This window comes from Frankliniella occidentalis, unplaced genomic scaffold, assembly GCF_000697945.3.
Source record: "Frankliniella occidentalis isolate FOCC.00 unplaced genomic scaffold, Focc_3.1 Scaffold2376, whole genome shotgun sequence".
NCBI classification, from domain to species: domain Eukaryota; kingdom Metazoa; phylum Arthropoda; class Insecta; order Thysanoptera; family Thripidae; genus Frankliniella; species Frankliniella occidentalis.
The window spans coordinates 1-3,452 of NW_026269461.1; the positions used below are offsets into that span (position 1 = coordinate 1).

The following is a 3,452-nucleotide window of genomic DNA, read 5'->3' on the forward strand; positions in this document are numbered from 1 at the left end:
GGGGGAGGAGGGGGGGGGGGACGGGAGCTCGGAATTAGCCGGCGACCGGCGCGACTCGCGAACTTATGATATTCGTAAACAATGTCACTACCGCCGGCGCTCCGCCAAACGGCGGGCGGGGCGGGGCGGGGCGTTCGTCGCCCTTGCCACTTGAGGGGGTGAAGGGATGGAAGTCCGACTTTTTAACACGTAACGCCCAAACACGCTGCAGCAGTCGTCGTGGCCACTTGCCAGACGAACCCGGAGGTCCCACTCACCCAGCTCGGCGTAGCATAGCGCGCCGATGAGGCTGAGGCCGCCGCACAGCACCCACACGATGAGCGCCACCCCGATGGAGCCCGTGTTCTGCAGGACGCCCTTGGGCGACACGAAGATGCCGGCGCCGATGATGACGCCCACGATGATGGCCACGCCATCGAGCAGGCCCAGCTCCTTGCGCAGCTTGATGCCGCTGCCCTGAACAAGGACCGGAGAAAGAGTTGAACGAAGCGTGTGTCATGTGTTGTCTCTCAAGAAGTAAACCGGAAATTAATCGGGCCTCACCTGCGAGCTGGCGTCCGGCTCGGTCTGGCCCTCGGCCGCCGGGACGAGACCGTCGTGCACCATCCTCTGCGCCTGCTTCACCACCGGCACCACTTTCCGACCCATATCTGCAGACGGGCCGGGGGGCTCACCTGGAAACCAAAGCACACGCGGTTGCCGATAACTGCGATAACGAACATCACAGCAAGTTCCTGAAGACAACACCCTCCCTGTTACCCTCCCCATGAACCTCCAAAACACTTTCAGGACCAAGTCCGAGTCCTCTAGGACTTTCTCCAAAGAACAACACCCTTCCCCGTTCAGGAGGGCCTCCCTTCCTCTCTGCCTCCAGGGCCTCCCTCCCTCCTCCCTCCCACCCGCCAGGATCTCCCGGCCGGTCCCCCGCGTCCTGGCGCGCGTCCCCGGCAGGCCGTGTCGCCCTGTCCCGACGCGCTAACTTACACTTCCTGCCGCTCCTGCCGCGGTACACGCCCGCTCGCGCCCGCTCGCGCCCCGCCCCGCACGCCCTCGCGCTCCCCACCCTCGTCCAGCGGGGAGAGTTGACACTTGGGGCGCACACGCGTGGACGCTGCGATACGCACGCTTTTGTACCGCCGAAGGCTCCTCCCCGTCACGGGACGCTGCCATGCCAGGTCATTTTACTTCTTGTCCCGCCCCACCGGCCGCCGCACCCTTCTCCCTTCTCCTCTCCGCAGCCCTCCACACTCCATCACACGACGCGAAACCTGAGCCAGCCCGCCGGCCGCCGTCGCCGTCGGGACGCTCCGCCGAGGACGACGACATGGCGAGCAGGCAAACATTCCCATTGTGTGTGGACGGGGTGGGGAGAAGGGCAATCGGGGGATCCAACGGACACTGGCAGGCCAGATAGCGGGGAGGGGTTGAAACAGCGCCCACAGGTCGCGGGCGCAGCGCTGCGGGGGTGCCGCCACATCGCCCCGGCAGCGCCCCCTCCCCTACTGCGGCCTCGTTATCCCGTCACTTGTCCCCGCGGACGTCGCGCCCCGGCCTGGAGCCTGTCACTCACCCATTGCAGGAGAGGGGCGACCACTTCCGGGTCCCACCACTTGGGGCCCCTGGTCCGGACCGGACGCGCGGCCGAACGGTCACCCGGCACCGACGGTCCCGACACCGTCCCCGTCAACGTCCCCCGTCCCGCGTCAGTCCGAATCGCCACCGGCGGATCCGTCGCACCTTCGAGGACCGAAGCTGTCCGCGGCCCGATCTGTCACACGGAACAAGTCCATGGCGTGATCGACCCCTCCCGCCGCCGCTCGTCACACAGTTGTCACACCATTCGAGGAGAGTCGATGGACAGCGGAACGCCACTTCCGAAACCGTCAAACTATTTCAAGTCTCGGGCGGAGCTGCAGGAGTGTGCGCGTCGGCGGCGGGGGAAGGCTTCGTCGTGCCCTCGACGCGGCCCTGGTCGGTGCCGGCGGCGGCGAGCGGACTGAGCTGCAGACGGCCAGGGGCGGGGCCAGGATCACCCGGGACCCGTCGCGACCACGTGCACGACGTAAAGTGACGACGACCAGCCCCGCGCCACTGCTTCAGACCCCACTCCGCCACTCCGCCAACACTGAAGTGGACGTCCCCGCACCCACCCCTCCCCTCCCCCCGCCAGCCGCTTGGCCCATGAAATTTTAACAGTTGACTCGCGGCGCGGTCCCTCCCCCTCCCCCTTTCCCCTGGGCCTCCCTGCCGTACACAGGTATTTGGACGTTATCGGCCTCCGCGAGAGGGAGCGAAGGGGTACTGCATTCCTCTGCAGGGTTGCCAGAAATTTTAGGCAATAAAAAAACAGCCAAAGCACAAACGTGTGAAACGGGCGCGCATCTCCGCCTGCCTACTAGGCAACATCTGAGTGCGCGTGCAGCGGGTTTGCCTAGTAGGCAGGCGTCTACCCGCTTCACGCAGGTGAGCTAAGGCGGTTTTTCGCCAACTTCTTTCTGGCGGCAGCTCTGTATCCTCTGCCACCTCGTCCTCGACACATCGTCCTTTCCCAGATAAAAAGTAGGTGTTCTGAGCCTGACTTTTTTGTGGTTACTTGCACTGCATGCAGGCGTGACTACCGAACGCACTGTCACCTCAGCGCCTCATGGCCTCGTATGAGTATGCAACCAGCCCGCACTCCTGTATGCGGTACAGTATAGCTAGAAAGTTGGCCGGCGTAGACCCACCCTCGCACGCGACAAAGTTGGAAGGAAAATCTAGGTCGCTCCTGGCAACATACAACATATGACCCGTGCCTCACGTGAGCAAACAGTCTGTGGCGGTGGACTGCGGTATCGATGCACTTGGCCACACAAAGCCCCCCCCCCTTTCCCACACATTCTCAAACACAAGTCCAGCAAGGCGCCCTCTTATGGCCGGTCCGCTGACTAATCACTAACCCACGTTTACTTGTTTTTCCTACTGTACTGAACAGCATTCGGTGGTTTGGGTGGGTGAACGGCAGTACGTGAGTCCGCACGCATGCCAGCATAGCAGACCAAAAATTGAGGAAGAGGCCTACGGGACACCCTGCATATGTAGGATTATTTACGTTGTGGTCGGAAAAAGTCAATAAATTGTATTTAATCCGATTGTATGCTGACCCTGCTTTTCGGTCTGCCCCGACCCCCTTTCTGAAAGGCCGAGAGGTGCTCGGGGGCTCGTGGGGGAGGACATTTGAAACTTTTGCCCTTTTGGGGTTTCGCCCGCGCTGACCCACAGTACCATTCCCTCCCCTCCGTTCGGTTCGTCACCCTGCGCTCTGTTTGCGGTCCCGTCCAGAGGCATCGCGTATCGCGGCCACGCCGACGCGATAGCTTCTGGAAAGAAGCTCCAATAAGTTGAGTGGGGCTAACATCTGACATGAGATTCCCATGCACCATACGCCGCGACGCCGTGCGCCCCGCCCCGCC

At 62.9% G+C, this 3,452-nt stretch overlaps 1 protein-coding gene across 2 annotated transcripts in view; it reads right to left on the reverse strand.

The window, feature by feature from the left end:
- Positions 1-50: 50 nt before the first annotated feature.
- LOC127751945 (large neutral amino acids transporter small subunit 2-like) overlaps positions 51-3,452 on the reverse strand; it is a 6,748-nt gene continuing 3,346 nt past the window's right edge. The window contains exons 1-4 of one of the 2 annotated variants that reach the window (XM_052276275.1): positions 1,838-2,100; positions 1,571-1,768; positions 544-674; positions 51-456 (exon numbers count right to left, since the gene is read on the reverse strand). In XM_052276275.1, the coding sequence (XP_052132235.1) occupies positions 88-456; positions 544-674; positions 1,571-1,574 (504 nt within the window). In that variant the 5' untranslated portion in view covers positions 1,575-1,768; positions 1,838-2,100 and the 3' untranslated portion in view covers positions 51-87. Of the gene's footprint in view, positions 457-543; positions 675-1,570; positions 1,769-1,837; positions 2,101-3,452 lie in introns of those variants that run through there. The other variant, XM_052276276.1, reaches the window with a different exon arrangement.